This window comes from Thalassophryne amazonica, chromosome 18 (assembly GCF_902500255.1).
Source record: "Thalassophryne amazonica chromosome 18, fThaAma1.1, whole genome shotgun sequence".
NCBI classification, from domain to species: domain Eukaryota; kingdom Metazoa; phylum Chordata; class Actinopteri; order Batrachoidiformes; family Batrachoididae; genus Thalassophryne; species Thalassophryne amazonica.
Window position 1 is genome coordinate 60292324 of NC_047120.1, and position 24202 is coordinate 60316525.

Below are 24202 nucleotides of genomic sequence, written 5' to 3' on the forward strand. Positions count from 1 at the left end.
TGGAGAAACTCGCGCTGCACCTTTAAAAGTAAACATGCTGCACTCTGAATCAGCAAACCCCGCTCACATTTGCGATGCCTTAACTTGCCGCTGGAATGGTCACACTGTGTAACGTTTGCGTTTAGCTTCATACAAACAATCTGTGACATGATTCTGTCAACCTTCAACATTGGAACCCAATCAAAACTGCGCCAACTTGGTCCAACCAGGACTTGTGGACAGGAATGCTTCATTGTGTTAGTGTTCATGCTGGAACCAGACAGTTGTGTAATTTTTAGTTTGAGCTCATTTGTAGACAGACTATCAGTACAAACAAGTTTTAGTGGCACAGGTTTTGATTTGTAATGTTCTAGAATAACAGACCGGTCCAAACTGGCACAGACACAAAAGTTCAGGCTAATCTAAACCAGGTAGCATCATCCTAGGCTGGTTCCATCTGGTCTGGGAGCATACCCTAGGACAACCAGAAACCATGCAGTCCAGCAGTCCATCCCCCCCATCTATCTAGGCTCCATCAGACAGAGAAAAAACCCCAGAGAACTCAAACTGGCTCAGACCTGTTTGGACCACCCTGCTGGCCTGGACCTTTGAAGGCCAAGGGGACAAAAACTTTTTGGATGATTTCAAAGTCAGCGTGAAAACAGAAATATTTATTTTTATTATTTAAAATAAGGAAACAAAATATTATTCAAGCACCACATCGTATTTTGGTGGTAGTCCAGCCTGGTGCAGACCAGCAGCTGTGCCGAGGTGCTGGTCTGTACTTCAGAATAACGTGCACAAAACAAAAACAAACAGGTTTAAAAAACAAGTCCAAATACGTGAGGGCTTTGAACAAAAATGTGCCATTAATCTTCCAAAATGCTCAAACGTCATCTTTAGAAGATGCCCATGTGCAACATTAGTCTCTAAACTGGTTTGAAGGTCCCACTGTGATAACTTAAGGGCCGACACACAAACCCTGCAAATTTATAAAAACTGACAAAAAAATAAAGAATAACCTTTGGAGTCGTATTAGCTTCGGACACGTGAGGATTTGCTTTATTTCTGGTTTTAAAATTCAATTTGAAGCTCTGAACCACTGGAAAAGGTTTTGAACTAGAATCTGTTATTTATGGCTGGATTTATTTATGTTTACCATTTTTTTTCATTACTTCTGAAACTATTAACAGTTGAAACATGAGCTTTATGCTAACGTGGCACCGCTGCGTCCGTACTGACCTTCACAAATCCAGAAGAGTCCAGAGAGCAGACGAAACCCAAACAGAGCATCTGGTTTGAAGCTTTTGACAGATAGAAGAGTTGACAGAAGAGACATAAAAAAAAAATAATAATAATAATAATATGAAGAGCAGTCTGCGTGTAGCTTCCTAGTACTGGAGGTGAAGGAGAGAACAGGATTTTGGGATTTATCCAGACGTGGGCGTGGTCAGTAAAGAGAACTACTTGTCTTTCAATAGAGATTCAAGTTTTACTCCTTAATTTAAAAATCTGTCCTTTCATCCATCTCCATCTGGATGGTCTGGCCCCGCCCACACGGTCCGAGCCACGTGATTGTCCAGGCAGGGGAAAGGGCTTAAGTACTGATCTGGACTCTGACCACAGAGTTCCAAAGACTGCCTGAGGTCCATGTGTGTCAGATGTTAGTGATCTGACTTTGGGGATCCTCGTCAAATGGTTCGTTTTCCGGGTCCGAGTCCGTGGTGTCAGAGTAACGGTAGTGATCCGGCTCATTGTCGCTGATGTCCGGCGTCACAGAAGCCGAGGAGCTGCTGGCGTCACAGTTCCCGCCTTCCTCCACAGTCTTTGTGAAGTACAGTTTGACCTGAATCACAGACAAAGACCCATCAGGAGTTTGTTCATTGCGCTCCAGTTTCAAGTAAATAACCTGAATTTATTATATTAGCTTCCTAGAAGGAGTTTCCACCTTCAATCCCCATAAATCCAGAACGTGTTGTACTTATAGTACCACAGTTTTTATTTCACAGAAAACATGACTTTTTTTTTTTGGTAAATTAAAATGTTTCAGATAGATTCCGAACCCTCAGGTGTTTTTCATGAAACACAAAGGAGATGCTTCACCTTGAAGTTTGGGGAGAAGTTCTTGTTGGCCTTGTCTTTGTTGGCCTTGTCCAGGTCGTTCTTGGTCAGAGTGAGGACCAGGTAGTCTCTGTCGCTTTCCCCTCCAGTTGTCATGGCCGTGATCCCCGGGTTCTGGAAGGTTCTGTCTATGTCCCGCGGAGTCCCAGCACTGCCGTTCTCCAGGCTGTTGGGGTCCTCTTCCTCAGGGCCCGGGATGAAGAAAGTGTTGACCCAGAAGTGGAACATCTTTTCCTGGAGGTCACAGGTCATTTTGACTTTACTCACACAAAACGTTCACGTTGGTTTTTGCAGACTGCACAGAGATATTTATCACTCGTTACATGGACACTTTGATTTCAGCAAATTCTTCTTCTTTACCATTTAAAATATAATTGTTTTGTAGTCTTAAAATATGCAGTTAAAACTACAGAAATTTATGAATTTTTATTCTTTAATTTTATTTTTAAAATTCCAGGGCTTTTTTGTTTTATTTTTGTATTTTTGCAAACAGCCATCTGATATGAAAACGTTCAGGAAATAAGATAAATCCCAAAATAAATAAATTAATCCTTTACACCACTTTACAAATGCTTTTCATATACACCTTAGAAAATTTAAAATCCCCCCCCCTCCAAAAAAAGCGGCATTCTACACACAGTTTGCAAATAAATAAATATCTCATTCTCTTTGGGGAAAGAAACCCCCCTATCCTACTGTGTGACAAAAAAAAAAAAAAAAATCCTTAAACCATTTTTGTTGTATGGGGGCAACCTCCTCAGACCAGCTGTGTGTCATCTGGTACCACTGTTTAACAAAGTTTTTAATCACTGAAGATCACATTGAAAAGCATGTCAGAACTTATCTTGTAGTTGTCATGCTTCTTGTGAGATAAACACTGTATTTGGTGGCGGTCCTCACCTTCTTCATCACCTTGTTTTGCTTGTGGAAGAACTCCACCTTGATGTCTCCACAGACGGGCAGCGGCTGCGGCAGCTCGAACAGCATGAGCTTGTCTTCTCGCCGCATGTGGTTCGGGTTGGATGTGTGGATCTTCACTTTCAGCTGGTACACCACGAACTGAGGGTCTGCACCCAAACACAACACGAACACCATCACTACTCAGCTGATCACAGTCCAGCTGACATAACACAAACATTCACAGCTGTATTAACCCTATGCACTCAATGCACACAGGGTTCAAGCAGACCCCAGGAGCATTACATCAAGGACTGGCTCAAAGTCCTTTCTTGTTTGCAATGGTGATGGCCAGGTTGACAGAAGAGAACAGACAGGAGTCTCCATGGACTATGAAGCTTGCAGATGACACTGTGTTCTGTAGTGAGAGTAGAGAGCTGGTTGAGACATGCTCTGGAAAGAAGGGGAATGAAGTAAGTCAGAGCAAGACTGTTTACATGTGCTTGAATGAGCCTGGTGGAATAGTGTGGTAACAAGGAGTCGAGGTGGTGAAGATAAATGCTTTTAAATTCTTGGGGTCAAATATCCAAAGCAATAAAAGAGTGTGGTGGAGAGGTGAAGAAGAGGGTGCAGGCAGGGTGGAGTGAATGGAGAAAGGTGGCGGGAGTGATTTGTGATAGAAAGTTATCTGCAAGATTGAAGGAGACAGTAGTGAGACCACCTATGAAGTACAGCTTAGAGACAGTGGCACTAACAAAAAGACAGAGGCAGAGTTGAAGATGCTGCGATTTTCTTTGGCAGTGACAAGAATGGAGAGGATTAGCATTGAACATGTCAGAGAAACAGCATGAGTAGGATGGTTTGGAGAGAAGAGAGAGGTGAGACTGAAATGGTTTGGACATGTGCAGAGAGACTGAATCCAGGGTATATAGGGAGAAGGATGCTGAGGATGGAGCCACCACACAGGAGGAGAAAAGGGAAGCCACAGAGGATGTTTATGGATGTGCTGAAGAAGGACATGCAGGTGGTTGGTGTGACAGGGTGAGATGGAAATGGATGACCTGCTGCGGCGCCCCCAATGGGAGCAGCCGAAAGAAGAAATGTCAATGTGTGTGTGATAAAACGCAGGGAGTCACATGACTCAAAGGATGCTGTGTCTGCGGTCATATGACTTAAAAAAAAAAAAAAAAAAAAATGAAGCAGTAAGAGCAAAATGTCATGCTTTTCATTAGTTTATCATCAGATTCCAACAAATTAAACTGTCAAAACGTGCCTCAAAACAAACATCTCTCAGGTTAAATGTCACATGCCCGCTTGTTTTCTGGATACAAGCACAGTGTCATCTCTAACTTGTGTGACATCATGACTTTGCCATACTGTCACAGTAATGCCAAATAACAGTGATGCATCTGTGGAACAGGAAATTCCTACAGCAGGTTGGCCAAGTTAGCGTTTCACCATGCCGCAAGTTCATGACACACAAGCACATTTCATCATGCCACACAACCCCATGTTGTATAAGTGAATGGGTTGAATGAAAGCACAACTTTAAAACAGCAATGTTTGATTTACATTTTTGATGTATTAAACATCATGTAAGCGCCTCAGGCATGCCACTGCACCATACATGCTTTAGCAAATTTTCCCATAGACTATATATACACTGGCCAGAGCCTGTGTGATGTCAGCCATTCATTTTCTATAGAGACCCAGAACAGTCAAAATGACCCCCATTTCTGGGCGTCGCCATAATGAGAGCCCCCGCCCACAGAGATTCATGATGAACTCAATGTGTAAAGGGGTGGCTGTGTGTGATGAAAAAAGCCTGACACACCCCTCCTCCCTGAGTCTGAACCAGCAGCTAAGAGCTAACCTCGTTTTGGGTGTTTATTAATTCATATTTTTGGGCACTGCGGGGTGGTTCTCATAACGGTTTACTTTGGTGTGGATAGTAAAAGTTATCCACTGCATATCTCCTCAGTAATCGTGCATTAAGTGGACCTACTGACAGCTGCTAAAAGAGCTAACACTGTTAGCATACAATGTTAAATGACGAGAGTTTCAGTCAGTGTCAATATTGCAACAGGGACGTCTTATATGATCCGTTACAATGTTTCACTGCACAACAAGTTGTTATTCCAAATGTTTGTAATGAAACACTCCAGACACAAAAGCGAGCGGCTCTGTTTCGGTGGAAGACTACGAGAGGAGGAGCCGATGGACACAGTCGCTGTCACTCAAAGCAACCACGCCCATAATTATGCAGAATTTTATTAATTATAAGATCTTAAACTAAGAAGTTAGAAAAAAAAAAAAAAAATCACCCCCCGTTGTCATAGAGGAGGAAACTATCTATAGAGACCAAAACCGTTTTTTGTGCCAAGCTATAAACATGTTTATTTCTGCTGTAAAGTTGGATGTTTTAAAATGGGCTTCTATGGGAATTTCTGTTTTGGAGCCAGCCACCCCTGTAACACCAACAGTTCCATTGACAAAGCATGAGTGTGCAATGCTTGTGCATGATAATGTGCCATATTAGGATTGGAACAAACAATTATTTTCAGAATGGATTATTTTCTCAATTTTGACTAGTTGTTGCAGCCATAAATGTCAAATCATGGTGATAAATGTCTATTCATGTTATACAGAAGTCAAGATGACACCTTTGAATGTCTTGATACTCAGTTTACTGTCAGACAGGAGTAAAACTGAGTAAAATAAACCAGAAAATATTCACATTTCAGAGGCTGAAGTCAAAGAATTTGGATTTTTTTAAAAAAGGAACTTCAAACGATTATCAAGACAGACGATTAATTTAGCATTAATCAATTGTTGCAGCTCTTGTTGGTATACAAGTTAATGCAAAGCAGCTCCTGCTTAGTGTCGTCAAAAATGACACTAAGCAGCAGGATGGAAGACATCTGAATTGGACTTACTGCAGGTTCCTCCGGTGAACATGGGGATGGTCTCAAACAGCATCCGGTGGAAGAGCAGAGCGACAGGTTTATACTGCAAATGGTTCCTCAGCAGGAAGTTGTAGTAGAAGACATATCGTCGCTGGCTGGGGATGGTCACTCCCTGAAATATACAAACACATTAAATCACCCAAAGACTCTTGGCTGTACTTCCATCTGTCAAATGTGGGCGGTCAAGAACCATGTCAGCCAGAGCTAGCATACAGACGAATTCCACACCAGGCACTATGTTGTCACACAAGGACGCGTGCATGTCAGCAGAAGATGGTTCAATCAGCCATCAAACTTTACGTAAATGTGGGCAAATCAAAGTCCGCCACCTTTAATGTTTTTATTTTCCGGATTTGTTTTCTCCTCTGGGTCATCACAGCAGGTCCTGCACCAATCTACATGTTGATGTGACGAGTTTTAGCTGGATGCTCTTCCTGACAACTCCAGACACACACGAGGAATGGGCCATGAGTGACCATGAATCAGGGATCTTCCAGATCACTAGCAAGAACAACACTGCTGTTCCTCCGTTCCATTTGAACAAAGTTATAAATGTGAAAACCTGAACCTCACTTCTGGTTTCTTCAACTAAAAACTACTTTTCAGTTTCCACTGGCACCAACTGATTATGAAGCTGACAAACTTGATATTTTGTTGATAACACAATCTTTTGGACACACTTTCCCATTCAAGTGAACTTCTGACTGGTAGTGTCTGTTTTCAATATATTTTCAAGCACTTTGCATTTTATTAATGCACTACACAAATATTATTATCACCAGCATAACAGGATGGCCACAGATTCCAAGAAGTACCACAAACTCACTGTAGAGCTCATAAAATGTTATTTTCCTCCAACTAAAGCAAAAGCTCCTCAAAAACCTACTTTGATGCCAATTAATAAATGCTGTGCCTGCAAACAATTAATAAAGCAGTATGTTACAAAAATGTGACCACTGCTTTCCACTGTGCTTTGGGGAGGTAATGGTCTAGTGGTTAAGCGTTGGGCTTCAGACCAGAGGATCCTCTGTTCAAAACCAGCCAGACTGGAAATTTGCTAAGGGCTCTTGGGCAAGGTCCCTAATCCCCTTGTTGCGCCTTGCATCGCAGCACACTGACATCGCTGTGCAAGTGTGTCTGTGTGAATAGGTAAATATGAGGCATAACTGTAAAGCGCTTTGAGCTTCTGATGCAGATGAAAAAGTGCTATTTACCATTTCCAGACGAATTATTTTCATATCGAATGAGTCTCTCACTGCCACACTACTGCTTTCAGGTAAACTGTTTGAAAAACTGATCTACACAATGTCCGACATGAAAAATCAAAGCTGATGAATTGAAACCACCAAACATTATGTTCTATTATGAAAGGCCGGCCTGTTCCGCCAATGCGCAGTGCTAACTTGTGCAGCTAAAGTACAGTGCTGTTAACAAGATCAGAGGAAAGTAAGTCAACAGTAACTTGACATAAATATGCTTATTACTGAATAAATGTCACATGTGAATGTGAGGATTATGTCTGAAAAGTCTCAATGTGACCTGAACTTATCTCTTCATTAACAGAAAATAATATTTACAATTTCAGTGGTCCCTAATATTCCTCCTCCATTTTATCTGATTATTTTCTTGTAGGAGCTTTGTGATCATGCTCTAAACAATTTAAGGAAATGAATATAAGCTATAGGTTTTTCCTAATGTGCAAATGAAATTGCAAAAACACATTTTTCCTTCAAATTATTTAACATTAGAACGTGTAGTACTTGAAACTTATTTTAAATGTGTACTGCTGTACTCGTACCTTCTTGTCTCGGGTGCGGACCTCGCCGTAGAAATCCAGAGCTTCTTGTGCAACAATGAACTTGCGGCGGTGCAGCAGGTAGGCACAGATCATGACCCCTGTGCGACCTTTTCCCGCTTTGCAGTGGATGGCGGCAACGTGATTGTCATCTTCTCTCAGCCACCGATCCAAGTCCTCGCAGAAAGGTTTGATCAGTTCCAGCTGGGGTGGATTGTGATCCTCAAAAGGAAACTGGGCCACTGAAAGAGAGGCGACATGCAGCACTGACAATGGGCAGCAGTAGGCACTGTAACGTGACGATGGCTTTGCATCTGCACCAACACCAAAATGACCTGTCCCGCCCCAAACTTTGATATCCAGTGATGAAAGTGGTCCATGGGGGGAAAAAAAAAACCTGAATATTTTTGGCAAGGTCCAAAGACCCGAAGTCCCTCTTGGGTGGGTCTGGGTTCCCCCAGGAAAAATTTGAAATCTCACATCCATTCTGGTGCATTTCTAGGTCTATTTACCCACAAGAAAAAAAAAAAAATCTCCAACAAATTAAATGTTTTTGTTGGATCAGGTCAGGTTTTCCAAACAACTTGTATTGTGCTACCGGCCTTTAATCCCAAAACATACATTGTGGTTCAGAAAAGTACACAGTAAATGACAATTCAAAGAACTCAAAAATAATAATTCTCAGTATCAATTCAAATGGATCAATTGGAGTGTTTATGACACATAATGCATCAACTTGTTCAACCTTCACTCACTTCTCAGTTTTCCTAGTTTTGGCAGGAGCTTTGGAGCTATTGATAATCTTTTTCAAATTCTTGGTCACCGTAAAATACTTGTGTTTTTATTTCAAGATTAATTTCTGATTACTGTACATTTCTAAGTTACATTACATTAGAAAACTTTAATTTAAATAGTTTTAATAACAATAAAAAAAGATTCTTTAGAAATCTTTGATGTTCATCTGTAAATTAAAACCATTAATTGATCTGTTGTTGTTGAGATAATTTCTTGATTAACATAATGAAACTGGGCATTTAGCACTAACGCCATGGATTATTTTCAATTACTCACCTCAGAAATTTTTTGTCCGTTTCTCAAACTCAATTTGTGGTTTTGACTCGCAGAGTTAAACTCTCGTCTGAATGCTAATGCGCTAGCATGTTTAGCAGCTGGAAGCTTCATCTGTTAGCTCCACTTAATGTACCATTACTGGAAGAAATACACAGCTCATAACTTTTAATGTCCACAACAAAGTAAACTGTTAGGAGAATCACTGCAGAGTTCCCAAAATGATAACTTAAACTCCCAAAAGAAATAACCCTTCTTCTTTGCAGATTATGGGTGGCTTGCAAACCAACAGAGTGCATTACTGCCACCAACTGTTTGGGTGTGGAACTGAATGAATGGATTCTGATGCATGTTACCAAACATAACCCGGAAACATTCACCATGCGAGTAAAAACGCGGATTTCCGGTAATTTCCAGAAGACTTTCATCACTGGATATCATCTCAATAGCTTCATGAGCCTTCTTCATTGGAACAGTAAAAACCAACAACATAGTGTCTCCGTCCACATTTAATCAATCAAATCAGTCACAGGATCCACACAGTGACATGCTCTTACCTGGACAATGGAACTTGGATGCATCATACTGTCGCTCTGCACACCTGTGATCACAGAGAAGTCAGATTAGACCCAACAGCTGAAGGTCCAATCCAGATCCTCCTCACACACCAATAAAGACCCAGAACCTCCTCTGAGACCATCAAACCAGAACTACAAAAAAAAACCTCACAGACCATACATCTCAGAATTAATCTGAGCCCCCCCCCCACCCACACATAGAGCTTAACACTCCTGTAGTTTCACCCCCACCTGTGTATGTTGGAAAAACAAAGTCTACTCACAGATTGTAGATCTTGTAGTGATTTTTATGTTTAGAATCTAAAAACCTGTTGGACAGAAATAAAGAGAGTGTTAAAAAAAACTGGACACACACGGTGACGTATCACACAGGGCCATTCTCTCTGCTGAGTAGTGGAGGGCAGAGTCATGTGATCACAACAGGATTCTAAACAGTGGCATCTTGTTGAAAGATGATGCTTTGCTGAAGAAAGCGTGAATTTAACCAGTGGTGAGTCAGATTTGTTTCAAACGACTGAGTTTGATCACCCCAATCAAGACAGAGGTTTTACTCTGATTTCCCTGGTCTTATGACATCACAAAGGTCTGTAATTGCCATGATTGGTGGCTGGTGTTAACACCAACATATATTCATGACTCAGCAGATTTTATTGAATCCATAAACTATGACTTATAACAAATTAGTCACTACAATGGAACACCTCAAGTCACTTTTAAGTAACAAGAAGTTGATTAAAAAAATTTCAGCTTCTCCTTTTCGGTATTATGGTTCCAATATATCTGTTTAACTTATAGTCTGCATGTAGACATCATTCAGAAACATCGAAGCAGTCACTTAAAGCAGAATGTGGCTGATTCAGAAGAAGCTGAGGAATCTCTGCAGGTATCGTTTTTCCATCAACTTAAATTTAATAGGATCCTTCAAAGGGGGGGTCAAAGTGTGTGTTTTCTTTACAAACTGATTCAAAGTCTGTAAAACTTGCTGTGTGAACAAGACTGACTCGCTGACACTGATGACATCACTGGCATCAGGTAACAGATGATAGAAAGCTCTCAGTACGAGCAGATTGATCTGCTACGGGTAATAGCCTCAGGATCATCTGAACGCTTCCAGAGTTGAAAAGGTCAGACAAAGGTCCTACCTGATTACTTCGTCTATGTTGTTCCTGTAGACGCCTTCGAGCCTCTCAGCAGGGAAACCCATGGCAATGATATTGGGATAAATATCTGCAAACTGTTAATGATCAATACACATTTGTGAACTCTCAAGAATCCAAACCAGCAACCTCTGAACAGCCCCGTATGCTCTACACGTTCATCTCCCTGCACTTTTTTTTAAACCATCAAATACGATCAAATGCCCATCACATCTCAACCTGATCGGTACAAAACTGAAAGAGCCCGAATATTTGACAAGCCGAAACCAGAAAGGGATCAAGTCAAAACCAAAGAAAATTATTCAATAAAATAACCCGACCCCAACTCTCCAAAGTGTTAAATTGAGCAAGTCTGAACAAAATCCAAATAATAAATTTAATAATTAAATCCATCAAAGTGTAAACTGTTCATTGACTGTTAAAAGTATTTTTTTGTATAAAGTTAAATGTGACTAATCGTATCTAGGGAAATGAATTCTCTTCAACTGGTGACCAAACTCTGTGACCTAGGATTCTGGCTTGTACAGATAACACAATTCCATATGGATCTGTGGAGCAGCAGCGGAGAGGGCCAACTTCTGCAGGTGCCCCACAATGCACCTGAAATGGTCACTTCAATGTGAAGCTGTGATGAAAAGAGTGCAACAGCGATGCTTCTTCCTTCATGGACTGCAGGATACCATCAGGCCACACAGTATCCACGAGTAACACATCATGGAACGGGAGAGATACACTGACAGTCAGGGTCTCAGCACTCCTCTAGCCTGAGCAATCCTCTACACTAGTCTGCGCATGCACAAACCTGGTGACGCGGCCCCCTGCCTTCACTGTGCATGGGTCATGTTGGAGCGTTAGCAGCAATTAACAGATTATCGCCTCGTTTCTGCTTAAAACTGACTTCAGACTGATTTAAGAGGTTTTACTTTGTCATCTGATGGTTAATAATAACATTGTTCCCTTTGATCGGTAGAGAGAGAGCCTCTCAGAGAGCCTATTATGAAATAATGCTGAATTTATGTTGAAATGATTGTTGTACAAAACCTTCAGAGATCTGATGCTGAGTTAATGATGACTGGAGTGCAGTTTAAGCAGAAATGAGGCGATAGTCTGCGAATCCCTGCTGACGCTCTGAAATGACACATGCAGTCAAGTCAGCGGGACTGTTCGAGGGAAGGGGGTGCGTTCTGACCACGACACCGGGACAGCAAAGCCAGCCAGACCTTGTCATCGCTGCCATCCATTCAGGTCCAATGCAGGAGCAGGACAAAGTTTTCAGATGATCAGGAATCTTTTCCTCACCATTTCAGCCATGTGGCGTTCACGAAGTGAACATCCAACAAGAAGAACGGCATCATTCAGTCCAGAACCACCTTCTAACCTCAACTAATCCATTCACATGCAGTTTGATGAATATTAATATGAAGATTGGATATTATTCCAACACCCCTCAAAGATTTTAATTCTCCTGGCACCACCAACTGAACGTCAGAAAAACCAAGGTAGATTTTACTAACATACATTCTACGTATTGGGTAGACTACATCTACACTAAATGTGGCTGCTTGGAAAACAAAAATTAAAAAAAAAAAAAATTCACAGGTTACCATAAAGAACTTTGAACAACGTATCCTCTTGAAATTACAACTATCTCTGCAGTAAAATAATAATTCTTAATATTTTAATGAGCTGCAGCTCTTCTGATGCAACCACACGGACACAGAGTTAGCTTAGTCCTTTAGCTTAGCCTGTTATCAGCTTCGATCACAAACACAAAACGTCAAATTAAATCAGATTATTTACGAAGACGTCATCGCCAAAACAGAAACCATCTAGTGGGAACGTATCCCCCCAAAACAGAGGTTATTTGCTGGGAAAACCAGCTGTATCGGCCGCGCTCCGGACTCCGTTGATAAAAGTGTATTTTTAAGGTGAACTCGCACCTGTCAAATTAAAACTCCCATCGTCGACCCATCAGATGAGTCGACGCCCTTGATTTTAGTTTTTGGAATTTTAGCAAAAAGATTATTTAGCACCCTCTCACGATGCTAAACAACGATTACAGGCGTTTCGTGATTATTAAGCTGTTCATAATGTTTTGGTGCTACTTTATTCTGATTTCTCTTTTCTGTATACATATTTTATTGTATCTTTGTTCAGCCCGTGACAACGCGTAAAAAATAAATATCTGACCACTTGTTTTAAATGAATAAATTATCATTTTATGATAGCGACATATTTGCCGAAAAGCACAAACAGCAAAATACAGCATTTTTAAAATGGAGTTCGGCGCTACATCAGCACAGTATGATAGCAAAATTACAGTAAAAGGATACAAGTTAGGTCCAAGTCAAAGCCATCCTCCTGGAACCGTCTTTTGTTCCGGCTTACGATCTCCTTAATGATGCCAGCCATGGTCTGCGTTTGGACCTCACGAAGGTCAGAAAAACCAGGAGATGGTACCGGAGCCGATCCGGAACCTCCGTCAGGAAGAGAAACTACCTCTCTGCTAACCGCTTTTAAATGACTCTTTCCCTTCAGTTAATTACAGAAAAAGTATTTCCTGTTGTTTAAAACAATAATAAAAATAATCACATAAATAAAGTAGGATGGAGAGAGCTCTTTCTTGTTGCGGCGATGTAACTAGCGGCTAGCCGACCTGCTAGTAGACACACAGGCCGGCTAAGGGTGCTGTTTTCTGGGTCAGAAGCAGGGGCGCCGGGGCCTCCTCCCTGCTCCAACAGCGGGCCCGGGCTTCCAGGTCCCCCTCCAGAAAACGAAACCATCCAGGGCCTGAATCCGAGAACAGATCCGGTCCTCCGGACGTCGTATGGATCCAGTCGGACTATTCCAAGCGCTGTTTTTCACTAGAGACGCCGTGATTAAAGTCAGAAAAGCGGAGAGAAAATCTCCCCGACGAGGCTTCACCTGGAGGGAAAAGAGACTGTCAAGACACACGCAAAAGACAGCCAACACAATTTCAAAATAATGTTCAACAGTCGTAAGACGTCCCCGCATTTCAAAATAATGATCAACAGAAGGACATCCCCCAAAATGTTATAATGGTTAACAGAAACCAGTGAAAAACGTGGTGTAAATATACCGTGTATGGTAAAATTTCAAAATAATGGTTGGCAAGAAGGCGTCCAGCAGCAATTCAAAATAACAAGGACATCCGGAAAATTTTCAAAATAATGGTAAACAGAAAGCCAGTGTAAAATTTCAAGCTGTTAACAATAGTAAGACGTCCAGTTGCATTTCAAAATAATGGTCAACAGTAGTAAGACATCCAGTTGCATTTCAAAATAATGGTCAACAAGACTACAACATCCCATTGCATTTCAAAATTATGGTCAACAGTAGTAAGACATCCAGTTACATTTCAAAATAATGGTCAACAGTAATAAGACATCCAGTTGCATTTCAAAATAATGTCAACAGTAATAAGACATCCAGTTGCATTTCAAAATAATGGTCAATAGTAGTAAGACATCCAGCCACATTTCAAAATAATGGTCAACAGTAGGAAGACATCCAGTTGCATTTCAAAATAATAGTCAAAAGTAGGAAGACATCCAGCTGCATTTCAAAATAAAGGTCAACAGTAGTAAGGCATCCAGTTGCATTTCTAAATAATGCGGAAACTTGTACTTATTGTTAAAAAAAAAACATTGTTTCTGTACTCTGGCAAAATAATATTCTTCTGGATAAATAAAGTTTATCTTTATCTTTAATGGTCAACAGTAGTAAGACATCCAGCCGCATTTTAAAATAATGGTCAACAGTAGTAAGTCATCCAGTCACATTTCAAAATAATGGTCAACAGTAATAAAACATCCAGTTGCATTTCAAAATAATGGTCAACAGTAGTAAGACATCCAGCCACATTTTAAAATAATGGTCAAAAGTAAGAAGACTTCCAGCTGCATTTCAAAATAATGATCAACAGTAGGAAGACATCCAGTAGCATTTCAAAAATAATGATCAACAGTAGGAAGACATCCAGTTGCATTTCAAAATAATGTTCAACAGTAGTACAACATCCCATTGCATTTCAAAATAAGGGTCAGCAGTAGTAAGACATCCAGTTGCATTTCTAAATAATGCAGAAATTTGTTGTACTTATTGTTAAAAAAAAAATATTTCTGTACTCTGGCAAAATAATTTTCTTCTGGATAAATAAAGTTTATCTTTATCTTTAATGGTCAACAGTAGTAAGACATCCAGCCGCATTTCAAAATAATGGTCAACAGTAGTAAGACATCCAGTCGCATTTCAAAATAATGGTCAACAGTAGTAACACATTCATCCATCCATCCATCCATTTTCTTCCGCTTTATCCGAAGTCGGGTCGCGGGGGCAGCAGCGAGCTGCCGCTGTAACACATTCAGCTGCATTTCAAAATAAGGGTTAACGAGAAGACAGCCAGCAACCACAGCCTGTGCTGGCAACAACCTGGGGGCTGCCCAGTTGTTGTGAGTTTCAGAGGACGCTCTCAAATCCCACCCCTTAATATGTAAAGCCTTCTATACAGTTTTAATATAGTAATGTACAATTTAAAATTGGAGATACAAACTTAATCTTTTTTTAATGCTGAGTGCATCTATGAATGACATTTTTCCATAAAGTGTAAAAAGATTCAAAACAAAAAAAAAGCAGGTTAATGTTCATGAATCGTCCTACAAAAAGGTAAGTTAACGGTTTTCAAAAGTAAAAGTGAAAACATTTATAACATGCAGCAGTGCGTCATCCACAGAGTGTTTATATTCCCCAATTTCATAAGTCAATCATAAAATCATTTAGCTGCCTTTTCTGTGGAAGTACTTGCAATTTTGCTCTCCCTGTAGTGGGTAGAGGAGGTGAAGTTCAGTCACCTGTTATGTCATCTGTTCAGATTCAAAGGCAGGATTACTCAGCATCTCAAATGGCAAATGTGTTTGCAGGCCGGACCTGATCGAGATTCTTCAAAGTTTATTTAAACTACAACAGTAGAATATTTCAGTATGTCTAATGTGGGTTCGTCTCATTCTGAAACTGAGTGTAACAAAGCAGCAGATCAGCTGGCAAAAGCAGCTCTGAAATCAGAAATACAGATCAACATTCCACTTAGTAAACTTGAAGTCATAATCACCAAGACAGAAATTAGATGATGTCAGAGCACAAGGACAGACCAGTTAAACACTTCAGGGATGACTACACTTTCTTTTTCTACACTTACGAGGTCTATTAGAAAAGTATCCAACCTTATTATTTTTTTCAAAAACTATATGGATTTGAATCACGTGTGATTACATCAGACATGCTTGAACCCTCGTGGGCATGAAAGAGTTTTTTCACGCCTGTCGGTTACGTCATTCACCTGTGGGCAGTCTTTGAGTGAGGAGACGTCCACCCTCTCGTCGATTTTTTTCATTGTTTAGGAATGGCTCAGAGACTGCTGCTTTGTTTGATCAAATTTTTTTCAAAACTGTAAGGCACAACTGAGTGGACACCATTCAATAAATTCAGCTGGTTTTCGGTAAAAATTTTAACAGCTGATGAGAGATTTTGGTCTGGTAGTGTCGCTTTAAGGACGGTCCACGGCGCCTGACGGCGATCTGCGCTTCGAGGGGCAGCGTCTCACCGTTTCAAGTTGAAAACTTCCACATTTCAGGCTCTGTTGACCCAGTAAGTCGTCAGAGAACAGAGAACTTTCAGAAGAAGTCGGCATGAGGAGTTTATTCGGACATTCCATTGTTAACAGTCATTTTGTAATGAAAGAACGTGCAGGCAGAGTCGCATGTCGGGCCGGACCCGACCGCGGGGGTCGCGACAGGAAAAACACCTCCGTTGGAAATCTTAACGGGCAAGTTGGAACATGCCCAAGCTGTTAAACAATTTCTCAGTTACTCACTTGTTGAAAGCCATCAAAAGCCGCCTGAATTTTACAAATGGTTTTCAACACGGAGGTGTTTTTCCTGTCGCGGCGCACACAGATTTGCCGAGTCGTCACAGAAACGACTCAGCGAATTTGCGCGCACATCTTTCATTACAAAATGTCCTTAAACAGTGGAATGTCCGCATAAAGTCCTCATGCCGGCCTCTTCTGAATCTTCTCTCACGACGTCCTGGGTGAATTAAGCCTTAAATTAGGATGTTTTCAGGTCGAAACAGGCCGATGACGGCGCCTGGAAGCGCTGCGCAACGTCCCGCTGCGTGGGAAGTCCTTACAGAGACAGAAACACCCCATAACTCTCATCAGCTGTTAAACTTTTCACCGAAAACCAGCTTAATTTCTCGAATAGTGTCCACTCGGATATTCCTCACAGGTACAAAAAAATTTGATAAAGTAACGCGCGCCGTCTCGAGCAGCGTGTGAAACAAAGAAATTCAGCCGAGAGGGCGGGACCACAGGGAAATGACGTCACCGACACGCGTGAAAAACTCACGCATGCGCACGAGGGTTCAAGCATGATTGGTGTAATCGCACGTCATTCAAATCTATATAGTTAAAACAAATAAAAGGGTCGGTTTATTATCTAATAGACCTCGTACACAACCTGCTTGGAAGAATGTAATTACATATTTAAAGGGAACTGGGTTATTCAGTACAATATAGTACAGTGCAATTCCCTCTACCTTCTTTTTTTTTGTAAACTTGCAAGAGGGTTTGGGTGTTGTTTGTAAACTTGTAATAGGGTTCGGGTGTTGTTTGTAAATGTGTAACAGGGTTCGGGTGTTGTTTGTAAACTTGCAAGAGGGTTTGGGTGTTTTGTAAACTTGTAACATGGTTCAGATGTTGTTTATGCACTTGTAACAGGGTTCAGGTGTTGTTTGTACACTTGTAACATGGTTCAGGTGTTGTTTGTACACTTGTAACATGGTTCAGGTGTTGTTTGTAAATGTTAACAGGGTTCAGGTGTTGTTTGTAAACTTGTAACAGTGTTCAGGTGTTGTTTGTAAACTTACATCAGGGTTTGGATGTTGTTTGTAAACTTGTAATAGGGTTCGGGTGTTGTTTGTAAATGTGTAACAGGGTTCAGGTGTTGTTTGTAAACTTGCAAGAGGGTTTGGGTGTTGTTTGTAAACTTGTAACAGGGTTCAGGTTTTTTTGTAAACTTGTAACAGGGTTCAGATGTTGTTTATGCACTTGTAACAGGGTTCAGGTGTTGTTGTACACTTGTAACATGGTTCAGGTGTTGTTTGTAAATGTTAACAGGGTTCAGCTGCTGTTTGTGAACTTGCAACAGTGTTTGTGTGTTTTTGTAAATGTGTAAAATTTTGGGTGTTTGTAAACTTGTAACAGGGTTCAGATGTTGTTTGTAAATGTGTAACAGCGTTCAGGTGTTCTTTGTAAACTTACAACAGGGTTTGGGTGTTGTTGTACAATGGTAACAGGATTCAGGTGTTGTTTGTACATGTGTCAGGGTTTGGGTGTTGTTTGTAAACTTGCAACAGTGTTCAGGTGTTATTTGTAGTGTGTAACAGGGTTCGGTGTGTGTTTGCAAAAGTGTAACAGGGTTTGCGTGTTGTTTGTAAACGTACAGAGTTCAGGTGTTTGTAAATCTGTAACAGGGTTTGGGTGTTGTTTGCAAATGTGTTACAGGGTTCGATGTGTTTGCAAACGTGTAATAGGGGTTGGGTGTTGTTTGTAAACTTATAACAGAGTTCAGGTGTCGTTTTGAAATGTGTAACAGGGTTCGGTGTTTTGCAAACTTGTAACAGGGCTTGGGTGTTGTTTGTAACCTTGTAACAGGGTTTGGTGTTGTTTGTAAACATGAAACAGAGGTCAGGTGTTCTGTTTGTTCTCCTTCTGAAAGTTCAAAACAGTCAGAACCATAAAGCCTGTGACGCTGATGTGGTCATACGTCTTTATGACATAAGGTGGCAGGATGTCCACCAGTCGTCGAGAGTCTCAGTCGGTTGACCTCGGAGCTCAGTACATCACTGCCACTCCAGCATCCGCCAGCTCACACCGCAGGTACAACACTTGGGTCAGGGGTCAACTCAGTGCTGACTTCACATGCTGCAGGAAATGTGACAGTTACCAGAGAAATACACTAAATAGAGCAGACACAAATCCTCAAATGTCTTAATAAGTGGCTTAGCATTTGTTGCTTAATGAAAATTTAAGTTGTTCACGTGTGTGACGTGATGATGCGCTCTTATTTATTTTTTGTCTTTCGTCTACCCCAGTTGTTCAGGATCACCACACCAGATCCAGTACGATCAATCATCGGGATTCATTCGGCACAATTTTTACGTCGGATGTCTTTCCTGACACAACTCCAGATGAGAAACACACACAGGTCAGGAACCAAAATTCCTTTGTCCTTCAGTCCATCAGACTGTACGGGGGGAGGAGGAGTAACAGGAAGACAGAGGACGGGAATGAGAGGAACAGTAGTAGCCAGTAAACCATTACTGATCAGTATGTCTGGTATTTATATTCTGTATTTATATTTGCAAACTGTTTTTCTTTTTTACTTTCACGTTTGATACTCTGTGTGCTTCTTACCCTGTGTGCTGTTATACAATGCTGCTGAAACCTCAATTTCCCTGAGGGAGTTTTCCCAAGGGATCAGTAAAGTTCTGTCTAATCTAATTGGGCCCTTAGACTGTGGATCAAGACAGATTCTTCTCTCCCTCTGAGATCTGACAGGATCAGGATCGGGATCAGGATGCGGATCAGGATCAGGTGCACACAGAGCAAAACAGCTGCTTATGAAGTCAACAGCATGTTTTTTTTTCAATTATAGTTTAAAAGTTTAATTTAATTTTTAATTCCTTCACTTATAAAATTAAAATTAAATCAAAATATAATACATTGAAAGCAAACATTTGGAATTGTTTTAAACCATGAAATGTGTTTGACTTCATTTTTGAAATTACTCTAAACTCTTTCATGGCAAAATAATGTGAAATCATTTTACATCAGCATTTTATTATTTTCAACTCTTCTTCCACAAAGAAAACTCAAACATATATTATTTTCTTAAAAGTAAAAATGTATTTTGTTTTCATAAAAGAATATTAAACTATTATTAAAATATTATTAAAATATTAAAATTTAAGTATTTTACAAAAGGTCAAAGGTCATTGCTGCAAAATCAGATGAATCTTAGTCCAGGTCTGGATTTGAACTTTTTAAATAATTATTTTTTCTATTCTAATTTTTTCTATTGATCAGAAACATTTTGTAAATGGTAAATGGACTGCATTTATATAGCACTTTCCCATCTGCATCAAACACTCAAAGTGCTTTACACATCAATGCCTCACATTCACCCCGATGTGAGGCTGCTGCCATGCAAAGCGCCCACTGCACACCAGGAGCAAGTAGGGGATTAAGGACCTTGCCCAAGGACCCTTAGTGATTTTCCAGTCAGTCTGGGATTTGAACCAAGGATCCTCTGGTCTCAAGCCCAACGCTTTAACCACTAGGCCATCACCTCCTCTTTTTGTGTTCTGGCTGCATTAATAATCCTGAAATTATAAACAAAAAAAGAACAGAACAGATCGAACTTCTAGATCGAACAGTTCATCTGAACCTGGAGGGCAGAAATATGTTGACATTAATTGGCCCGTTTCACAGTAACTGTCCAGGGTGATGTTTTTTATTTTTCTTTTGGTGGAAACGTCATCTTACCCACAGCACTTGAACGTCACATTAATTGATCCGTCACAGGATCTTTTATTTTGAGTGTGTCCTTGTGTAGTTTCTATGCAGAACTGATGCATTCAGGTGTCCTGCGGCCTCTGGAAGCTCAGATTGAAGGTCTGCAGCAGAACGATGAGAACAAGAATTATGTGAGTCCACAAGGCATGTCTGCTGTCGTCAAACACTTCCTGTCCCAGTCAGGTATGGTGTCTGTGGGTCTGTTTGTCTGTCTGTCTTTACACCACCAGCGCTCTTTGACAATGTTCACGCCTCCTTTTGACTCCATCAGGAGCTGATGTGTTCTTTGAATGTCACATGACTGGCCTGTATAGCTGCGGTGCATCATGGGAAGTGCAGAGGAAAAATGGAGACAGCAAGTTGTTTGACACCATCGTCCTGACAATGCCAGTTCCTCAAATCCTGCAGCTGCAAGGAGACATGGGAAAATGTGAGAAGAAAACCAAGAATTAATCAGACTGCTCTGACTGATTCCTCAAAGGGATCATATGAGCTCTGATGGGTTGTAGTGCTCTTGTCTGTCTACAGGGGGCAGCAGCAGCTCAGAAACAAACTTATGCTCCATTTTTATTCTATACTGTGACAGTTTAACAGTTCATAAAATATGATTGATCATTTAAGAAGAAATCTTATTTATGGATTGTGTATTTAAAATGATATTTTTTATGTATTATACGTAAATCTTATTTCTTGATTGTGTCGTTCATAAATGTCAAACATTTGAACCTGTTTAAGTTCAAATGAGCCCCATGCCACTGAAACAGGCGCCTCCTATTTTTTTGGTGGCATTAGAACCAAATCGATATGTTTGTTTAAAAAAAGAAGAAGAAAATGGAAAACATTTTTCAGGGCTTTTATTTTGAAGAGGCCGAGCATCGCTTGAAAAAATTCAGTTCATTAAACTTGTTTGAAGCACCATGAAGCATCTGAATAATCCCCTGAGAGAGATGATGTCATCCTCCTGCCTTCTGATTGGCTGACAGGAGACAGCGCCCATTTCCTCCTTGTGACACGCTGATGTTATTTTTAGAAGCTGCAGCTTTTCTCTCAGTGGCCATTAAGATGAAAAATGTCTATATCTCACTGTGCTGTGAACAGCTCTGATCCAGATCAAATACTGGATCCAGATCAATCACTGGACCCTGGGTCCAAATTAAATACTGGCTCTAGATTGATCACTGGACTGTGGATTCAGATCAGACACTGAACTGAATCTAAATCGATCACTGGACCTGGTTTCCAATCAAATACAGGATTGAGAGTACATACTGGATCCAGATTGATCACTGGACCCTGGCTTCAGATCAGATGCTGGACGTGAATCCAGATCGATCACTGTACCTGGATCCTTATCAAATACGGGATCCAGATCAATTACTGGACCCTGGATCCAGATCAAATACTGGCTCAATTTAATTTCAGTTTCAATTTTTTCATTTTATATAGCGCCAACTCACAACAGTGTCGCCTCAAGGTGCTTCACACAAAACAATTAAAAAAAACAAAATAAAATGAATTAAAAGATTAAAAAGCACAATAAAAGAGTAAAATAATCACTGGACTCAGGGTCCTGATCAAATGCTGGATCCAGATTGATCACTGGACCCTGGCTTCAGATCAGATGCTGGACGTGAATCCAGATCAGTCACTGGACCTGGATCCAGGTTGATCGCTCCTGTATCCAGGCACACAGCTGATGTATGTCTCGAGCTCTTCACACTGGTGCCACATCCAAAATAAGTACTACTTGACAAATTGTTGAGCAACTTGCTGAGCCACCTGTTGTCTCCGAGGGCCAGAGTCCAGGTTGTGAGCACTGGTAGATAATGTTTGCTCTTGGTACTTTGTAGATTTAAAATTTGTTTTTCTAACAAATATTTTCAAATGTCTGTCTCAGTGCTGACCATCCAGCAGAGGGAGAATTTGGGCAGTGTTGTGTATTCCTCCTGTTTCGCCCTCGCCCTGTTCTTCAGTCCAGAGACCATCCTTAGTTTTCCCTGGGCGGCTCGCTACGTGACACACAACGACTGCATCCGCTACATCGCCGTGGACCTTTGCAGAGGCAATGCAGGTCCGTTCATCTGTCTGTTGCTCTGTCATAATGTCTGTTGACCTGCCTGTCTGTCTGTCTCCTTTGGTCTTGGTTATCTGATGTGTCACTCATTTGGTTCTGTTTTCTGTTTAATGACCTTCTGATGATGTGACCTTTACTGAATTTTACTAACAGTGATTACTCATGTTTTATCTTTTCACTTTTGGATTATTTTCTTTTATTGGTTTAAAAGTTGACTTTTCTGTGGTTACCAAAATACTTCAGTTACATTATAATGCATTTATTTGTTTTTTAAAATAACCTCTGACCTGTTCCAAAACTTTATTGTGCATAGTCTTTTTTTAACAGCTGCACAGATCTTTGTAGTTTGAATCTTGCAGAGCCTCAAATTCCCATAAAACTTCGAGAATAAAGCCGTAATTTTCCGAGAATAAAGTCGTAATATTACGAGAATAAAGTCGTAATTTTACAAAAAAAAAAAAACCCTCATAATATTTCAAGAATAAAGTCGTAATATTATGAGAATAAAGTTGTAATTGTATGAGAATAAAGTCGTATTTTTATTAGAAAAAACAAGTTTCCCGGTCGACACACATCAGCACAGCTAACGTAGGCTAACGCTATCATGTGGAAGCAGCCATAGAAGGGTTTTTTTTGGGGGGGGGGAGACGGTCTTAGAAGTAGTTAACTAAACAGTGCCTCAAACTTGGTTATGAACAAGCAAAATCGTTTTATAGAAGTTTGACGTGGATGCGGCACAACAGAGATGGAGTCACAGAGGCTGTTTTGTGTGCTGCCAATGTTTCATTTCTGGAATCAAGCTTTTTTTCTCGTAAAATTACGACTTTATTCTCATAATATTCTGACTTTTTTCTCAAAATATTACTATTTTATTCTCGAAGTCTAAAAAAAAAAAAAAAAATTCAATGTGGCCCTAAAACGCCGTCGTACTATCCCACTGGAAGACATGAACTGGCTCATTTTTTTTAGACCTCCATTACATGTCACAGAAGTCCTATCCGTTGCTGTAAGACATGCCCCCCTAAATCAGTCTGCCACCTATGCAACACAAGGGGACGTGGCCCGGAGCAGCTCCTTTCCATTTAATGCTAAATAAATTGAAAATTAGAAGGTTGACACAAACATTAGAATGTGTTTTTACATCAACATTTGGATTTGCAGCCAGAACCAGAACTTTATTTGTTCCTGTTCCTCAGACAGTCCATCCACAACCTTCCCATCTGTCCTTTAAGACTTTGGACTTCAGAACACATCTGCTTTGGATTTACCACACACGTGTGTTTGTGCAGATGCTTCCACTTGGGGTCCATCCCTGGTTGTCCACACCAGTGTCCAGTTTGGACTGGAACACCTTGAGTGGGACAAGGACAAAGTGAAACCAATCATCATGCAAGAACTTCACAAAGTTCTTCCTGGTCTTCCTCAGCCAGTCAGCATCAAGTGTCACAAGTGGAGGTATTCCCAGGTAAGCCACGCCCAGGACGTAAGCACTGGGTCACATTTTTAGTGTAAACATTGCATGCTAACACATTAGCAAATGCTGCTTTAAGACAACCATGCTAATAAACCCAGCAAGTCTCAAACTGCTGCAAGTGTTTGAGTCATAAGTCACATGACCTCATTGTAGGTGCTGACCTCATTTCCTGACTGTCCGGGTCACATGACTGTGTGTGAGAAGCCGCTGCTCATCTGCGGTGGCGATGCCTTCATCCACTCCAACTTTGACGGCTGCATTGAATCAGCGCTGAAAATGACGGACGTGCTAGTTGCTGCATTAAGCTAGGCTAACAGTAAAGGGAAACTTCAGAAGTTTCAGTTCATAAAATGAATGTTTGTGTGTGTATATAAAACCCCTGGCAAAAATTATGGAATCACCGGCCTCGGAGGATGTTCATTCAGTTGTTTAATTTTG

At 40.7% G+C, this 24202-nt stretch overlaps 2 protein-coding genes across 2 annotated transcripts; one reads left to right on the forward strand and one right to left on the reverse strand.

Annotated features, from left to right (window-relative positions):
• Positions 1-1363: 1363 nt before the first annotated feature.
• LOC117530681 (phosphatidylinositol 3,4,5-trisphosphate 3-phosphatase and dual-specificity protein phosphatase PTEN-like) lies at positions 1364-13525 on the reverse strand. The gene is made up of 9 exons (XM_034193561.1): positions 12895-13525; positions 10547-10631; positions 9668-9712; positions 9384-9427; positions 7762-8000; positions 5934-6075; positions 3001-3167; positions 2083-2334; positions 1364-1825 (listed from the first exon to the last, which is right to left on the reverse strand). The coding sequence occupies exons 1-9, from the start codon at positions 12971-12973 to the stop codon at positions 1637-1639; spliced, it is 1242 nt and encodes a 413-aa protein (XP_034049452.1). The 5' UTR covers positions 12974-13525; the 3' UTR covers positions 1364-1636.
• A 4771-nt stretch (positions 13526-18296) lies between these two features.
• On the forward strand, positions 18297-24202 carry LOC117531507 (renalase-like). The gene is made up of 6 exons (XM_034194620.1): positions 18297-18518; positions 20257-20399; positions 20488-20646; positions 22114-22287; positions 23580-23755; positions 23918-24202. Exons 1-6 carry the CDS (start codon positions 18430-18432, stop codon positions 24071-24073), a joined length of 897 nt encoding a protein of 298 aa, XP_034050511.1. The 5' UTR covers positions 18297-18429; the 3' UTR covers positions 24074-24202.